Source organism: Magnolia sinica, chromosome 1, assembly GCF_029962835.1.
Source record: "Magnolia sinica isolate HGM2019 chromosome 1, MsV1, whole genome shotgun sequence".
NCBI classification, from domain to species: domain Eukaryota; kingdom Viridiplantae; phylum Streptophyta; class Magnoliopsida; order Magnoliales; family Magnoliaceae; genus Magnolia; species Magnolia sinica.
Genome location: NC_080573.1, coordinates 112860235 through 112876560, shown reverse-complemented (window position 1 = coordinate 112876560; position 16326 = coordinate 112860235). Strand labels below are relative to the sequence as shown.

The window sequence follows — 16326 nt, the reverse complement described above, 5'->3', positions numbered from 1 at the left end:
ATGCATGGCCTTTGAGAATAGTGATATCAGCAACCACGAAATAGGAGCTTGGTGAGCAAGAGTTATCAGGGACTTCACCTCTTAATCTTTTCTCGGTATATCACGGAAGGTTACCACACGAGTTCAATTAAGTGGGCCTCTAGTTTATAGCTGTTGCAATCCATTCAAAGTAAATGTTTTTCTGTTGGACGGCGGCAATGGACGAAATCCTCACTCATGACCATTGAAGAGCAAGGGTCACTTCCTTCCCGACAGATGCTCAATGTGTTTTCTTCAGGTAGAAAATGTTCCCTGTTTTCTCTTGCACTATAGCTTCACCTGGAAGGTTTGGACCACCTTATTTGATCATTTTTAGCATTAGGTGGGTCATTCCTGGCTCATTGGAGATTCTTATGTTTTGGTGGAGGAATATTGTTATCTTACAGTGAATCGAATGATTTTATGGTGCATTGGGCTTCAAAGACACAATGGAATTTTTCTTGGGAAAGATTGCAGTGATTCTACTGTTTTTTAGAACACTCAAGAACTCATAAAGGACCAAAGCAAGGCTGACAAGAAGATGCTCAGGATATCCAAAGAGATGATCAAATTAAATTGAAGTAATTAGATGTGCATTGGGAGGCAACAAGCCCAAAGAAATCGGAATGCACCTCTGACCTCCCATTGAGTGGTCCAAGTTGAATTTAATGGGAGCTCATTTGAGAACCCAGGACCTGTAGGTTTTGGAGGACTGTTTACTAACCACCTTGGCACACGCATCCAAGCATTCTCTGGACCTTCTGGTCAATGTGACTATGCAGGGGCCTCTGTTATGCTTCAAGAAGCTACGACTGCCATTAATCATCAGCTCAACCCACTCATTATGGAGAAGGACTCAAGCCATTGCCGTCCAGTGGGCCAAGTCTGGCCACTACTTGTAGGAGGTCACGAAATTAATCAAGGAGCTCAAAGATCTGTTTTCCAAATTTAAGTCTCTCTCATGTGAATTGAGAAGCAAACTTAAAAGTTGATATCCTCTCCAAGAAAGGGCTTAATTGGATTCTCTTAGAATATTTGACTGTATTTCAAGGTCATAAGCAGTCTTTTGTAATGTTTACAGGGCTATGCATGGCCCATGGCAATCTCTTGCATGGTATTCAATAACGGTTACGTAACAGTCAGCACCATTGCACGATACTGGGCTGTAATGCCCCATCTGGAAAAATAAATTAAAATTTTAAATTTAAAAATTTTAAAAAAAAAAAAAAAAAAAAAACGAACCAACCATAACATTTCCTTACACACATATAAGCCTAATAGGGAGGCTATTTGCATTTTTTCAATTTTTCTCCACTTTTGTGAGTTTTGGATCTTGGAAGTTGTTTCTAAGCTAATTTCAACACCTTTGTGCAACCATTCAAGCTTAAAACACAAGATCTAGTGTTTTGGAAGAAGCAAAACTCCGGGGGCCAAATATGGGAATTTTTGAAAAAAAAGGTAAACATTCTTTCTTTCTTTTTTTTCCTTCTTTTTGTTCATTCTTGCTGAAAATGTTTAGATTCAACATTATATCACCAAATCGACCAGATCTTTCTAGATTCGTGGTTGATTTAGCCTTGTCCTTTAATTTTTCACTTTTTTATTTTGTATTTTTGCTATTTTTTACATATTGTTCAGCAAAATTCCTTTTTTGAGTGTGGATTGTTCAAATACAGCATAGAGCTTAGATCTACACATGCATGCAATAAATCAGAATTTTTCATCTGATTTTCTATTTTTTGGCATTTTTAAATTCCGGCTATCTTTTTAGTGACTAGTGCCATATTTAATTTTCAATTTTTTTGTCTTCAAATTACTTCGAGGGAATGATGTCAAATGCTTGGGGATATTCATTAGTGGATGAGTTCCATAGATTGCATTAATTCCAGGCCAATTTAGGAGCCTTTTTAATACTCCCCCAAACCGGCAAAACAATTCATCCAAATTTATTTTCAGTTTTTCTTCAATTACTTGGGGAAAATTATGTCAAATGCTTGGTGATATGCATTAGTAGGATAAGTTCTATAGATTGCATGAATTCAGGCCAATTTGAGGTCGTTTGAGTGGACCCCCAAATAGGCGACACTAGTCATCCATATTTAAATTTAAATTTCTAGTTAGTATTTGTTTAAGATGTCTCTTTAAATACTATATGTTTATATTTTGGCAAGAGCTTGGTACTTTTGGGGTAATTTTGGGTTGACAACTTTGACTTAGGGCATGCTTGGATTACCAAATACCATGGTAATGTGTAGTAAAAATGGTCATTATTACTTTTTAACCATGCTTGGATAGAATGCAAATCTCAATGAATTTCGGTCACCAATTTACAGCCTAGTCACATCAATGTAAATCAATGACTCTCAGCCAAATCCAACACAAATAACCACCGTATCTCTCTGACGAGAGAAGTGACTGTTGAATGGGTTTGGTGCATTCATGTACACTGAAATAGAGATGCTCCATCAAGTTCTTCCTATTAAATTGGTGGTGCTTTCGGTCTTAATCTCACAAACTATTTTCTACAGAGAATGAGAGAGTTTCATTCTGGTTTAGCCTCTCCACCTCCCTGTCGGTGACCATGCACTAGCAACTACCTTCCTCACACCTACCTCCCTTTTTTTAATTTCATTTCTACCCCTTTGGCACATGGATGAGGAAACAAAAGGAGAGATCCCACCAAAGCGACAGTAGCCGTAATGAGCTCTTCATCTACTTCACGCCCAGACCATATACAAGCACGGATATAAAGCCGTTTGTGTACATGGACATGCACCAGAAAAAAAAAAAGTGTTCGACATTCAAACACAGTTATAAAGTATACGGTCTACATCCAAACACATGTCTATATCTGCCAATCGTATTCATAGGTCAGTTACAACGTATCCAAACATTGTTAAAAGACAGCTCTGTCATACCGTAATCAGTAGTTGTCGGATGTATACGATACGATATAGGGATATACATTACTACACAACGGTATTTGGTAAACCAAACAGGCCCTTGGAGAATTAGACTTGGGAAACGAGTTATGAGCTATGACTTGTGTTGTGAACTGTAAAAAAGGACAGCCCAACTAGGAATGAGAGTACTGGATGGCAACATTGTGAGATATTGGTTGGAAATAGGCATGCCATAAAATGCAACTATTATGGCAGATCAGTAACCGAAGGAATCACACGAATGAAACAGCATTTGACACATCAAAAGGGGCAAGTTGTGAGGTGCCCAAGCGTGCCAAGAGAGGTGATGTAGATAATGTGGTAGAATTTGGAAGAGAAGAAGGAGAAAAAGCTATCCACTTGGAAGCCAGGTATTACCATTAATTTGCCAATGAACGTCATTAAAGGATATCATCATCAATTTCTGCAAATGTGTTAAGCAATTAATGTATCATGATAAGCAGGCTTTCTTCCTTGTATAAAGACCGGTGAAAATAACATTGTACAATACAAGAAGGAAGGAAGTTTAGGATAGGACCTTTTTTTACTGTTAGTGAATGACAGGACATACTATGAAAGCCATACAGATCAAGGTACGAGAGAGTTAATACAAGCTTGCTCGAGGCCTCAACGCGATACTCTGGATGTTGCCCGAGCAAAGGTGTTTGGTCCTAATTAAATGGGTGTGGGTGATGATGAGAATGTCGGGTCTGGTAATGGTTTAGATATAGAAGTTATAATGGTAAGGAGTGAGAGCCTGTGCACCACTCATGAAGATGAAGAGTGTCAACACATGTTTGGAGGGAGGGGGTCCATTTGTTATGTGTGGGGGCAGTGGGAGTGAAAATGGGAGTGGGGTTAGGAGTGGGAGTGGGAGTAAAAGTGGGAGTGAGGTTGGGGCTAGGCTAGGAGTGGGGAGACAGGTGGGAGTGGGTGTCAGGGTGTATGTTTGGTGGTTTACAACGTGCCTTCAGGCTTCAACCGATGAGGGACTTCACCGTACTCCCCCCTGTGGCTGATGATGTGCATTTAGTAGAGACAGGGAGACCCTCATGTGATCTGATTTCATTTAGGAATGAGACATAAACCAAAGAAAGTTAAAACACATTTGTGGTAAAAATGCAGTTGAGGAGCTTGGAAGGACAATAACCAAGTCATTCATACATGGAAACATAGCTCCAGATGTTGCAAACTCCCCTTATTAGCATATGGTGATAGATGCAGCCGCAACAGTAGGAGAAAGAGTCAAAGCACCAATGTTGTCAAATCACATATAATCGCATAAGCCATCCGCTTGGGCTGATCACTTATGCGATCGCATAATCGCATAAGCGATTGCTTACACTGATGGCTTTTTTTTTAAATTTAAAATAATAATAATAATAATAATGGGGAAATTGAAAGAAAAAAAAAATCATTAAAAATTCTAAAAAATTAAGAAATTTTGTCTAATTATGAGTGATAGGATTGCCTTTTTTTTAACTATTTCATTGTAGTTTGGCTATTAGACCATTTATAAGTTAAGTTATATTATATATATAAGAAAATAAATCTAAACAATCAACAAGTTACACTAAGAGAGACCCCCGGCAACATTGGATCCTTACACTTGCTCCAGTGGTAGACTCTTAGGAGTTTCAACACCCAGTCAAGGGTTCAAGTATCCATAGGTGGTGAAATCCCACTACGGCGTGAGTGTGTTGGGGTGTGTGTGCGTGTGTAAAAAAATTTATATAAAATAAAAAATTTAAAAAAAAAAGTTACACTAAGAGAGAATTAATTACTAAAAACTACAAACATAGAAATTTTATTGATAACTTGAATCTTGACTCTACAAGTTACAAGTTGCAACTTATCACAATCTACAAGAAATATGACCATTGGCCATTATGACATTGCATGCTAGAGTATGCCAACGTTATACAATTGTGCCATCGCATAACCATCACATACTTTTGTATGCCACAGCATACTTCCTACATGGCATATGCATGGCATATGCAATTTGAGCCCATGTATGCGATTGGGCAATTGCATAATCGTTCATCCGATCACACATCACAACACTGCAAAGCACCCACAGCTTGTGAGCTTAGGGAGAAATACACAAAGGCAAAGAGTACAGAAAGGTGAGGACACACTTCTACCTTGGTTGGAACAAAAGAGAAGCAAGTAGAAAGGGCAGTGAGGAAGACGAGGTTCAAGACCCAATGTTATGTGTGGGCCAACAAGAGAGTCGTGTAGCTATCTTGGAATTAAAAAGGATTGCAAAAGATTTGACCCAAGGAAAAAGTATTGACAATAAAACCAAGAAAGATGATGATGATGAGGCACTTGCTAGTCCTATTGTTGCTCAGCATAGGTGGGTATAATTGTCTACAAAGTTTGAGAATGACGAACATTGACGGCGCAAAGTCTGAACTTATGAGCATATTGATTCACGATACAACCAGCCAAGGGAGGAGCATCATGGGGAGGCTAGCACCAATGACACTGGAGGAGGAGCACCAAACATCAAATGGCTTATAGATAAGGGTATGGATATGACATGGGCAGTATAGGGAGCCTATAGAGGCACTTTCATGTTAGACTAGTCATGGATATGATCCACAGGGAGCAAGTCGATATGGGGGCCACAAGTTTCCTTTGTATAGGGTCCTAAGCTATGTGATGTTTAACTGAACTAATGTAACTATATTTAAATTGAATGCATGACATTTATAAATGCATCAAAGACATGTATGAAAACACAACCAATTCATTGAAAAGCAAAAGAAGTAAAAATTGAGAAATATACATGTCAATGATGGGGGACTGGTTGTGGCCATAACTGGCACATTTGCTACCAAAGCCTTTGGCATGAACTTCCTGCGTTGGGAACCCAAGAGGGGCCCATTGTGATGTTTGTGAGAAATCTACTCCTTCCATCCGTTTTGTGAGTTCATTTTAGGACATGAGGCCAAAAACGAGCCGAATCCAATACTCAAGTGGGCCGAAAATGTGAGGATTGAATGTCCATAGTTGAAATATCCGTGGGGCCATAGAAGTTTTGAATAATGCTAATATTTGTGTTTTCAATTCATCCTAGTAGGAATGACATTATGAACGGTATAGACAGTGTGTAAACATCAGTGTCGACCCGAGGGAGGATTGTTAAAAAAAGCCCTTAATACACACTTTTAAATCTTGGCATCTCAAAAAAAGATGCACATAATAAATTTCCTTTGTATAGGGTCCTAAGCTATGTGATGTTTAACTGAACTAATGTAACTATATTTAAATTGAATGCATGACATTTATAAATGCATCAAAGACATGTATGAAAACACAACCAATTCATTGAAAAGCAAAAGAAGTAAAAATTGAGAAATATACATGTCAATGATGGGGGACTGGTTGTGGCCATAACTGGCACATTTGCTACCAAAGCCTTTGGCATGAACTTCCTGCGTTGGGAACCCAAGTGGGGCCCATTGTGATGTTTGTGAGAAATCTACTCCTTCCATCCGTTTTGTGAGTTCATTTTAGGACATGAGGCCAAAAACGAGCCGAATCCAATACTCAAGTGGGCCGAAAATGTGAGGATTGAATGTCCATAGTTGAAATATCCATGGGGCCATAGAAGTTTTGAATAATGCTAATATTTGTGTTTTCAATTCATCCTAGTAGGAATGACATTATGAACGGTATAGACGGTGTGTAAACATCAGTGTCAACCCGAGGGAGGTTTCAATGGTAGGAATTTTCCTCACTACATTGTTCTTTAGTACGGACCACTTGAGTCTTGGATCCTGCTCACTTTTGGTCTAATTCAATAAAATGAGTTCATAAAACAGATGGACGGAATGGATTTCTCACAAACATCATGTTGGGCCCCACATAGGTTTCCAGCACAAGGAAATTCATGCAAAAGGCTTCTGCATCAAATCAGTGTACGATGTAACTCATTACACCAAGCGTACTGAGTAAATTCTGTGGGGTCCACGGTGATTTATATATTTTATCCACAACTTCCATCCATTTTACCATATAATTTTAGGCCTTGGAACGAAAAATAAAGCATATCCAAAGCTTAAATGGACCACACTACGGAAAATAGTGTGAATTGAATGTCCACCGTTGAAATATTCCTAAGGGCCACGAAAGTTTTGGATCAAGCTTATATTTGTGTTTTCCCTTCATCCATGTTATTATAGTCTTATGAACAGTTGGATGACAAATAAACATCACTGTGGGCCCTAGCAAGGTTTCAACGGTGGAAATCATTATTCCCACTATTTCCTATGTATGGTCCACTTGAGCTTTGGATATGCTTCAGTTTTGGGATCAACCCTTTAAACAAGCGGAAAAAACAGATGGACGGCGTGGATAAACCACATACATTCACGATGGGCCCAAAATCACGGTCAAAGATAATCAGATTTACCATTTAAAGGATCGTACTGTGTCGATAAACAAAATACATTCCCCGTTAAAGAGGGATTGCATTTCCTGTTACAGGCTGAAGCTCAGAGGGTTCCACTACTTCCGAACCCAAATCCCTAAAATTTCGCCAGAAATTTTGCCGTTTTCGAAGAAAGAGGGTTCCGGAAGACTGGTCAAAGCTCGAAGGAGGGTTCTGGTACTTCCAGAACCCCAAAAACCTGAAATTTCACCAGAAAATTTGTCGTTTTCGAAGAAAGAGGGTTCCGGTCCTTCCAGAACCCCAAATCTCGTCGATTTCTTACCGAAAACTATTCTCTATAGGTATTGCAACCCCTTCTCTCACATCGATTCCAAGATTTTCATTTTTTTTCTCAATTTTTCGGTAGTTGTGCAACCCCGGCATCTTTGGCCTTGGTCTCGTGACTGTGATAGAAATCCATGGCTCTGTCGTAAAATCTATAAATAATACATGATATGTTGGCAATATCGAGGAAAACCGTGATAATATCAACGAAAATCGTGACAATATTAATGAAAATCATGCGATATCTTGTGATATATCGCACGATACAAAGGATCCTTATTTTTTTTAATTTTCGAGTGCTTTTTTGGGGATTTCATATCGCTTGCATGCGATATCGATATTATCAACCCATAGTATCGATATTACGAACACTGCGTATGCCAACCCCATCAAGATGCAATCCGCCTAAGGATTGCATATGCCTCCTAGGCCATCCAAAAAAAGAGATAGCCCGCCTTGATGTCTATGTGAAATCCACGCCATCCCACCATTTTGCTAGTTTATTTTGGGGCATGAGCCCAAAAATGAGGCCGATCCAAATCTCGGGTGGACCACCACAAGAAAATAGTGGTGATTGAACACCTACATTGAAAACTTCTTAGGGGCCACAAGTTTTAGATGAAGCTGATAATTGTGTTTTCCCTTCATCCAAGTCTTATGTGACCCAACCAATAGGTTGGATGGTAAATAAACATTACAGTGGGCCCTAGGAAGTTTTTAATGGTGCGCATTCAATCACCACTATTTTCTTGTGTGGTCCATGAGAGATTTGGATCTGCTTCATTTTTTGGACCATGGCCTAGAATGATCTAGAAAAACTAATGGATGGCTTGGATATACAGCACACACATCGAGGTGGGCCCCATGGTCAGGCAAACACCCACTAACATGTTGCCCGGTAACACCTAAACCACTCCCTAGATTGCGTAGTGTAGAACAGCACCTAGGTCGGTCCATGTTGATGTGGGAAAGTTATGTCGACCCCACCATGGTGTATGTGTTATATCCACATCGTCCATCCATTTTGTTAAATCATTTTGGGGCATGGGACCAAAATTGAGGCAGATCCATAGCTCTAGTGGACCACACCCCAGAAAACAGTGGGGATCGAACACCTACCATTGAAAATTTCCTGGGAGCCACAGAAGTTTCAGATCAAGAATAAGAGAGGTTAGGGTTATGCATCCCCTCCCATTTGCTTTTATTCAATTAGGTTATAAAAACCAAAAATAGTATAACTGCTCCTTTCTTATACGAAATATGTCAGGTGCTACAAGATCAGGAAAAGAGATCAGGGCTGTACGAAGATTCTCATATTTATCAACTTTAACACAGCATAAGGAATATCATATCCTCTTGCAAAAGTCTGGGACTTTCAACATGGTTTTATGAACCAGGTGGTACTTTCTAAGAGAAATCTAGATCAACTTCATATAGCATCCTCTCAACTTCATGTAACATCCATATAGCAGGGGCAATTAGTTTTCCAAAATTTCCGATGTGAGAGAGCAAACAGCTGTCAACATACTGTGTTTTCTAGAATCATTTAGATTATCATAGATTTTAATCCAATTCTACTTCCATTATCAGATATATGTTTGATATATTTTATACTGTATATAAACTGGTACTTAATAATAAATTTGAATCTTTCAATGCATTACAAAAAACGTGTGGTGTCAGGTTTTCCTATAATGCCACGTCCGACACCTGATGTCAACATGTAGAAGCACATGCATCTAGGTTTCATAGCATATTACATTCTAACTTCTTTATAATTTAAATCATGATGATTTTAGCTGGAAAAAATATATATATCCAAGTTCATCATAAAGTTAAAGGTGAGCATGATTCATAAAGTTAAAGGTGAGCATGATCAAGAATATCACCTATCTATCTCATCATATTTCAAGTAGTCCAAGGCCAACTGCAGGCGACGCATCCGAGAAATTTTCAAGTCCCATCCTGCGACAATATCAACAGCCAACTATCAGTTTCTTAAGAAAATAGTCATTCATATTTGACAACAAAATAATTCTATAAGGAGCGAAAAAACCATCGCATTCTAAAGGTTGATGGCAGTTAGCTTGCAGAGCATGGAGTCTGCCATCATATGTAATCAGAATCAAAGGCAAGAAAGACTATGGAATGAAAGTAATAACACAGAAGCATGCATCATGTAGAATTGACACAAAACCACAAACATAAACAGTTCAGCAGCCAGGCAATCAAAGCCACTATATCCAAACAGCACTCTCCAAAATTGACACCGCAATAGAAGCATGTCTCAGCTGCAAAACATCTAGACTGCTTCAGAATTGAACCTACGGTTGCATTGATAAAGAATATTTCTTGTATTATTCAGATATCTATTCCCCTTCAACTGTTGCAGCTCCTGGTTGGCCATATTCAGTCCGTACATGGCTCGCTGCACTAACATCCTCTTTCCGGCAAAGCTTTCGTCGTTCAGCAAATTAATAGCCTCTTCCACCTCCTCCGCCGATCACATCCATACAAATGAAACCCCCTTGAAGCACCCATCTCTTTGAATAGAGGGGTGACACTTCCAATACTTCTCCCGCCCTCCCAAAAACTCTAGCGAAATTGACTAGAAGCCATCCTGTAGGGAATCCTTTAATGTATAATGTTGGAAGATCCCTCAAGAGGCCTCACTCAACCCCTTTCCTCCCACCAGCCTGCTTTTCCATTCTCCAGCTATGGCTGATGACCAAGGTATCCCGTATCGGCATCGGTTGGCGTAACGGTACCCCCCGATACCGATATGGATACGGGGGTGTAATAGCGATACGGGGGCGTAACGGCCCGTAACGGTGCAAAATTTATTTTTTTTTTGCCAAAAAAATATGAAAAAATATGGATTAAATCCAGAATATTCTAAGCATTCCAAATATGCATTCATTTTCAAATTGGAACATGTTTATGGTGGTGTAACAGTCCACTCTTTGGTGAGAAGTTGTATCGGACTGTCTGATGAATTTATGAACCAGATAACTTGAATTTGACTACAAAATTCATATATTTAATTTTCTAAATATCTAATTTATATACTTAACAATTTGATATCATTTCTCCCAATAGTTCTTTTAAAAAATGAAATTAAATTCAGGTAGATCACGTTACCAATTTGGGGCTAACTTAGAGGACCAATCCATGCCCCAAATAAGCCTCAAATTCATACAATTTATTGGCATTATCCTACTTGTGAATTGGTGGACATTTATTAGATAGTGAATCATGAAAAAAAAAAAAATCAAAAGGCCCTATTTTAAAAAATGAGCGTCCACAAATTAACAATTAAAACTATTCAAACAATTTGATTTTGGCATTTTGAGTTAGCAATTACAATCCATAATTTAATTGGTAAATTTTAAGTTAATACATGTCTCGTGTACAATAAAGGGCCCGAATTAGGTAGGACTCGGATTATGAAGTGTAGCACATGAGTGTCAAAGTTTTTTGGACTCCACTCGTGATGAATGTGTTATATCCACACCGTCCATCCATTTTGCCAAATAATTTTAGGGCATGAGTCCCAAAAATGAGGCAAATCCAAAGCTCAGGTGGACCGCACCATAAGAAACAACAATAATTAAACGACTATCATTAAAAATTTATTGGGGCTACAAAAGTTTTAGATCAAGCTGACATGTGTGTTTTCCTTTCATCCACGTCAGTATGACCCTATTAACAGGTTAGATGGAAAATAAACATTACAGTGGACCCTAAGAAAATTTTAATGGTGAGCATTCTATAACCACTGTTTCCTATGTTGTGGTCCACCTAAGATTTGGATCTTACTAATTTTTTGAATCATAACCTAAAATGAAGCGGCAAAATGGATGGATGGCATAGATAAAATACATACATCAAGGTGGGGCCCATGTGGCACGTGTACATTTTATTAAAATGTGCCTGCCTGCGTAACTCGTACGCAGTCCATCTTGTGTAACTCGTACGCAGTCCTGTGGGTTTGATCATGAGGCATGTGTTATATCTAAACCGTCCATTCATTTGATGAGCTCGTCTTAAGGCTTGATACGAAAAATAATACAGATCTAATTATCAAGTGGACCACACTGCAAAAGGCAGTGGGGGATTGAACGTCTACCATTGAAACCCTTTTTGGGATCACAGAACTTTTGGATCAATATGAAATTTGTTTTTCCTCTTCATTCAGGTCTTTTTGACCTTTTGAACAGATGGGATGGAAAATAAACGTTATGGTGGGCCTAAGAATTTTTTGATGATGAAAATCATCATCTCCGCTGCTATTTTTGGTGTGGTCCAGACGATCTTTGGATACGATTCATTTTTTGGCTAATGCTCTAAAATGATATTTAAAAGTAGATGAATGGTGTAGATATAATAAATACATCACTGTGGAGCCCATGTAACTTTGATCTCCTTTGAACCATTCGTACAACTCGGAGCTCGAGGAGTGGCATCGCTCATCTTAGCATGACACGCACCTATAGCAGCTATACTAGTGTGTGGTACACCAATCAATCCTCTTCCGATTTCAAAAGAAAAAAAGGGAGAGGGAAACCGAAAAGAAAAAGAGGGAAAGAAGAGGGAGAGAGAGAGAGAGAGAGAGAGAGAGAAGGAGGAGGAGGCTCGGGCCGCAGCCGCAGCAGGGCGAGAAGAAGAAGAAGAGGAAGAAGAAGAAGAAGAAGGAGAAGGAGAAGAAGAAGAAGAAGGAGAAGGAGAAGAAGACCAAGTATGTTTTTTTCTGGTTTTTTTTTCCCCTATTTTCTAGGCCCATAACAGTCGTTATGGGACCGTAACGGCAGTTATGGCCCGTAACGTGCGTAACGGCCCCGTAACGGCTGTTGCGGTCACAAAATCGGGGGGGGGTGCCCGTTTCGACCCCGTATCGCATAACGGTGTCGGCCGTTACCGTTACGTATCGACCCCGTATTGCGTAACGGTGTCGGCCATTACCATTACGTATCGTCCGACATGGTCGTATCGTAACGAATACGGGAGACCTTGCTAATGACTGCTTGTCCCCCCTTGAGGTGTTGAGTCTGTCGTCCACTGTGTTTTTCCCCTTTAAATTGCCAAAGGATCGCTGATCTCCTTCGTCTTTGCTATCCGAGCCTGAGTTCACCCTCCCCGATGAAGGCATCTGGGATCCATCCCCCTTTTTCTTCCTGCGTGAGCTCTCCCCTCGCATACAATAACTACCTCTCGTTCAACCGCACAGATTACTAGCCGACTTGCTCCGAACCTTTCTCTCGTCTGCTCGAGAGAAACCTCTTGAAGTCCTTCCTATCGACAACCTTCCTAGCTCATCCTTCCCACCGACGTCCTTCCTAGCACATCGTTCTCCTCCAAACGGAGAAAACTCAATCTCAATCAACCTAAATTTTGACATGTTACTTTGAATAGGAAAAATCATGAACTAAATTTTGACATGTTACTCTTGAGAGTAGAAAAAATTAGAACAAAGAAAATAAAGAAACAGGAAGAAACGTTGCATAATACATGCCTTATTCTCAATTTTCTTACATTACGTTGCATATGATTCAACAATTCATCATAGAAATTTACAAGTAGAAAGTCAATCACCACTACAACATTGCCATATGATCATGATCTAAGATGCTGTTTTTTGTCTGGGTATTGGATCCAGGATACACTTCACTGATTGAAAAGATACAAAAGAAAAAGGTGCAATCTTGTGGATCATAAGTATAGACACGACATATGGTGATCGCAGACATGCACATGCAAGGACATGAAATGCAAGAGGACTTATACCATACAGCAGGAGCGAGAGTGGATCATGTGTCCAAATCCTCGTATGCATGTACATTGTACACAACCTCTGGATTCATAGAACACACTACATCAATCTAGAACCTTTAAATTGAGGGAGGAAGCATGCCTTTAAGGATGGCAACGGTACACAGGCATAGATCTCATATGCTGTGTGCAGGTGTCAACAAGGTTAAAGTAAAAAAGTGATTTAGTTTTTGCATAGGATCATAGAATTGAGAACAATATGCAAGCACAAACATTGAATGAATAACTGATACAAGAATTCTGCAAAGAAACATGTGGTCTAAATGATTGGGATTACACAACGTAAAGAGTCAAAAGCTTCATGGCCTATACAGGAGAAACAATGCTCATCTAGTACATAACAAGTAAAAGGCGTAGTTAAGTGTACACATCTTGTAAATTAAATTAAATAACCAGAAAGAGTTACTAACAATGATTGAAATCAAACACCAAACAAAGAATAAACCATTCTCACCATTGTCCAAACATAGGCGATCAGCCACTTCTGGGCCTTCGTATAGAAGGGCCCTGTCCAAAACCTCTAATTTCCAAGATGGCCACAGTTCTTTAGATTCTTTAATTTCCAAGAAACTTTCCGCTTGATATCCACTGCACACACTGAGACTCGGTCGCCAGTATCCGATTAATTCTACAGGCAGCATGCTTGATGAAACTGAAATTGAGGGAAGAACAATAGAGAGACCATCTTGTGATATCACATAGAAATTTCCTTGAAATGAACAACCAATAGCCTGTCCAGGAAAGACTTGTTCCTGCTCAAGGAGAGAGAACTTGTTGGGGTGCTTGCATGAATTCAAGCCTCCTTCATCAAGAACTGATGAAGCAACAGTTAAACGGGAATGAGCAATTTTAAAACCCCTTTGATCCTTCACATTGCATTTAACAAGTCGAGTGATTCCAAACGGAGAAAAATAAATAGAATCCCCCCTGTCAAATCCACATATAGGAAGAAGTATTCTACGGATGGGCATAGTTGAAATATCTGACAGGGGACTACGGAGACCCTTTTCCTGTGACGAACTGGAAAAACCATTCAAGGAATCAAATTGGCTTCCTCCACCCTGAATATGCCGTTTTAGCTCCTTCCAATGTTTAACATCATCATTGTGGTCTGTTGATGGAAACTTATCATTTTCCATCCATGAAATCTTTGAACCTTGACCTTTTAAAAGATCAGAAAATACTCTCTGACCACCTATCTCAGAACCTGCAACCTTCCATCCAGCCAATATGCCAAACCCACCATGATGGAAGTGTGATAATTTGTTACTTGGATAATACTTTTCTGAAATAAAGTCATCTGCACAAATTACATATACTACTCCACACTCATCAACAGCAGCAAAGTGCGAAGAATTCAAGGCCACCATCAACTTTTTGAAGATTCTTTTAGTGAAGAAGTATCCTCCAGCAAGGTGATTTGTCTTCTCATGGACTTCATTACCTTGTTCAACCTGTGTGCCAGTATTATCGGGAGCCACGGCACCCTCTATGGATGGCATTGAATGTTGCGCTCCAGAGGGTGGTTTTCCATTCATTCCACAGCACTGTAAAACATCAAGACGAGCAACCAATTTTCCTGTTGTTGCACCCCAAACTAGGATTAAGCCTAAACTGTTGAGGCAAAGAAGATATTCCTCAGAAAATTTGAAGTCCATCCATTCAAATTCCGGCCCCGATTTTGGAGAAAAATCAGGGAGGTCAACTGAAGAAACCCACTGTATCCCCCACTGATAAAGCATAGCAACCACTACAACATTCCTGCCTGTATTCTGTCCACCTTCCTGAGTAATGTCGATGGGTACAGGTTCTGGTAGTGTCAGAACCATACCAATTAAACGGTATGAAGAGCTGGAGAACACACAAGAACATGTGAATGGATATATTGATGTATCAACCACTTGTCCTAACATCGTATCTTCCCTCTGGTTTTCATTTGCATTTGATACAGGATTCGCACAAGAAAGGAAATCCAAGAATATAGAATTGCTAAAAGTAATAGCAAATGAAACAACTTCCGCAGAATGAGGAAATGAAGACTTTGCTGGGAACCTGGCCAAAAAGTTGCCCTCAGATTTGATAGTTTCAACTTCAGCAAGGAAACTTCGAAACCATTTTTTTGGTGTGGAACTGCTATCTGAAGAGTCATCATGACCTGCTGAACCATGACCATCCTGTTGATTTCCCTTGGTACTAGAGGCCCACTTTACTTTGCAGGAACTTTCAGAACTTTGGGGATAAGAGCAGAGCTGCTCCTCTGCCTGCGGATTGCAAATGGAAGCAGCAGAAGGCCCCCACTCCACCCACCTACCTCGCACAAGCCCATCCTTGGGAGCAGATTTGATCATTTCATTATTTTTATCCAGGTAACGAAAAGCGTGGACAGTAACACCATGATTACCAGAAACAACAAGGAGTTCCTTAAAAACAGAATCCTTACGCTGATCGTATGCATCCCCGCAGTGACCCCAAGCCAATGACTTTACATCACAAACAACAGGGTACTGCTTAGATGTTGAAGGATTTCTTTGATGTGAAAAAGCCTTGTCAGGTACAGTTTTTACAGGTTCAGATGTGGATGGGGTAATGTACAATGAATCTGACCTGCCTGAGGCTGTCCATTCAGGAGAACAAAAAGGTGAAGTACTTGGCTTCTGAAGACCTTCAGAATAGTATCTGTCCGAATAATCTCCATTTATTGATATGGAAGGAGATACTTCCCCTGAGGATGTAACAAAATGAACCTGAGAAAAATAAAGAGAACTTCCTACAATCCCATAGGGAAAAGGTTACAAAGGGGGAAGGCAT

At 39.7% G+C, this 16326-nt stretch overlaps 1 protein-coding gene across 5 annotated transcripts in view; it reads right to left on the bottom strand.

Annotated features, from left to right (window-relative positions):
* Window positions 1-16326, bottom strand: part of LOC131254340 (uncharacterized) — a 158913-nt gene that overhangs the window by 124525 nt on the left and 18062 nt on the right. For 4 of the 5 annotated variants that reach the window (XR_009175507.1, XM_058255340.1, XM_058255330.1 and 1 more), the window contains exons 3-4: window positions 13973-16240; window positions 9579-9654 (exon numbers count right to left, since the gene is read on the bottom strand). Coding sequence is in view for 4 of the 5 variants with exons in the window: in XM_058255340.1 (XP_058111323.1) it covers window positions 9579-9654; window positions 13973-16240 (2344 nt within the window). In the remaining variant the exon portion in view is untranslated. Of the gene's footprint in view, window positions 1-9578; window positions 9655-10017; window positions 10295-13972; window positions 16241-16326 lie in introns of those variants that run through there. The other variant, XM_058255346.1, reaches the window with a different exon arrangement.